At 43.7% G+C, this 1986-nt stretch overlaps 1 protein-coding gene across 1 annotated transcript in view; it reads right to left on the bottom strand.

Moving 5' to 3' along the window:
• Window positions 1-1986, bottom strand: part of recql4 (RecQ helicase-like 4) — a gene marked incomplete at its 3' end in the record, with an annotated part of 12271 nt that overhangs the window by 6867 nt on the left and 3418 nt on the right. Inside the window, 4 exon segments of the mRNA XM_014033710.1 lie at window positions 1120-1230; window positions 1325-1490; window positions 1663-1762; window positions 1842-1924. Of these exon segments, the coding sequence (XP_013889164.1) occupies window positions 1120-1230; window positions 1325-1490; window positions 1663-1762; window positions 1842-1924 (460 nt within the window).

Below are 1986 nucleotides of genomic sequence, written 5' to 3'. Positions count from 1 at the left end.
AATCTTCTATTGTCCAGTTTTGGTGAGCCTGTGTGAATTGTAGCCTCAGTTTCCTGTTCTTTGCTGACAGGAGTGGCACCTGGTGTGGTCTTCTGCTGCTGTAGTCCATCTACCTCAAGGTTCGACATGTTGTGTGTTCAGAGATGATCTTCTGCAGACCTCRGTTGTAACGGGTGGTTATTTGAGTYACTGTTRCCKTTCTATCAGCTCCAACCAGTCTGMCCATTCTCCTCTGACCTCTGGCATCAACAAGACATTTCCGCCCACAGAACTGCTGCTCACTGGATATTTTCTCTTTTTCAGACCATTCTCTGTAAACCCTAGAGACGGTTGTGGGTGAAAATCCCAGTAGATCAGCAGTTTATGAAATACTTAGACCAGTCYGTCTGGCACCAACAACGATGTCACGTTCAAAGTCACTTAAATCACCTTTTTCTCCCATTYTGATGCTCAGTTTGAACTGCAGCAGATCGTCTTGGTCATGTCTACATGCCTAACGCATTGAGCTGCTGCCATGTGATTGGCTGATTCGACATTTGCATTAATGAGCACTTGGACAGGTGAATATACATTAGCATTAGATTTTTTTAATGCTTTTTAAGCTCAAAAAATGAGGGGTGTGTTATTATTTATTTGTTTTACCCATTTAAAAAAAAGACCAGGAGAAAAAAGGCTGATCCGTACTGCCGAACTGATGACGTGACCTTTCCTCTTTTAGCCACAATTTCCTCCTCGAGCTGTTGCRCTCATTTTCTCCTTTCTCTCCATATCGTTCTTTTTTAGTTTTAAGCAGTTTTGAGGCACGGTGGTGAAACATGAAACGATTGCTTGTTACTTAACAGATTGTTGCTAGCTTTCCAAAGCGTTAGCTGCTTAGCCATGAGAGGTCGAGCAGCCAAAGCCTTTCTTCTAACTACATCCCCCAGAATGCCAAGAGATTCTGGATGGGAGTTCAGTGAAATTATCAACACTCTATCAAAYGTACTTTCTATTGATTGATCAGGTGTCTATTGCCATATACAGTATATTTTTCATTTATTGCCTAGCCCTACTGACAGCAATGAAACAGGCAGGTGGAGACAAAAAGCAGGACGTTAACAGTTAAATCAACAAACGTACCCAGTGGATGAGGTCGCAGCGTTCCCGTTGCCCTGGCAACATCCTCCAGGGTGGGTAGTTCAAAAGGCTCCTCCTCTGCAGGCTGATCCTCAGAAACAGGAGGTGGGGGTGCTACAAAACAGGAAACGAGGGGAAAGAGAAATTAGGCACATTGGAATAAAAGTAGAGAAGCTTGATCTCAGTGCAGGAGACGTGTCTGCGTCACCTCGTCCCCTGCAGTCCACAGCCCAGTGTCCCGTCCCTCCACACTTGTARCAGGTGTCCCCCTGTCGACTGAGCCCCCCTCTAAAACCCCCTCTCCGTCCGCGGCCCAGATATCCACCTCCTCCACCAAAACGCTCACCTTTCAGCTGGAACTTCTGCATGTACAACTGCAAGAAACAGAAACAGACTAGTTCTGAAACAGAAGCACAAAATCCTCACATGCATTGGAGTTTATCATTATTCATGTTGAACTGGAGGCATCATTTCTAAACAGGACTTTGGTTAAAAAGCACATATATTTATTTTGCATGAACACAATCACAGAAACAAACAACATACCTGTTTGCGTAAAGCCATCCCTCTTAGCGCGTATCCTTTGACGTGAGATTTTTTTTTCAGGTTTATCTTCACAAAGTTACCCCCTGCGCCTTTTGTTGTTCTGTGAAAATGAGAGAAGAATGACTCAAAACAGAAATATTTGATGCTGCGCTGCAGTGCCRGGCTGTATTTGCTCCTACCTGGCTCTGACAGGTGGTGTTTGACACATTCTTTTAGTTCTGAACTCTTCCTCTATTTCTCCAAACAAGTTCTCCTGGGGAGCCTTATTGGAGATGGCAGAATATTAAACCTTTAATAAACAAATAGCTTTATATTATATATATA

The sequence above is a fragment of the Austrofundulus limnaeus genome, unplaced genomic scaffold (genome assembly GCF_001266775.1).
Source record: "Austrofundulus limnaeus strain Quisiro unplaced genomic scaffold, Austrofundulus_limnaeus-1.0 Scaffold1811, whole genome shotgun sequence".
Lineage (NCBI taxonomy): Eukaryota > Metazoa > Chordata > Actinopteri > Cyprinodontiformes > Rivulidae > Austrofundulus > Austrofundulus limnaeus.
The sequence above is the reverse complement of the archived record's forward strand: the minus strand, read 5'-3'. Positions and strand labels throughout refer to the sequence as shown.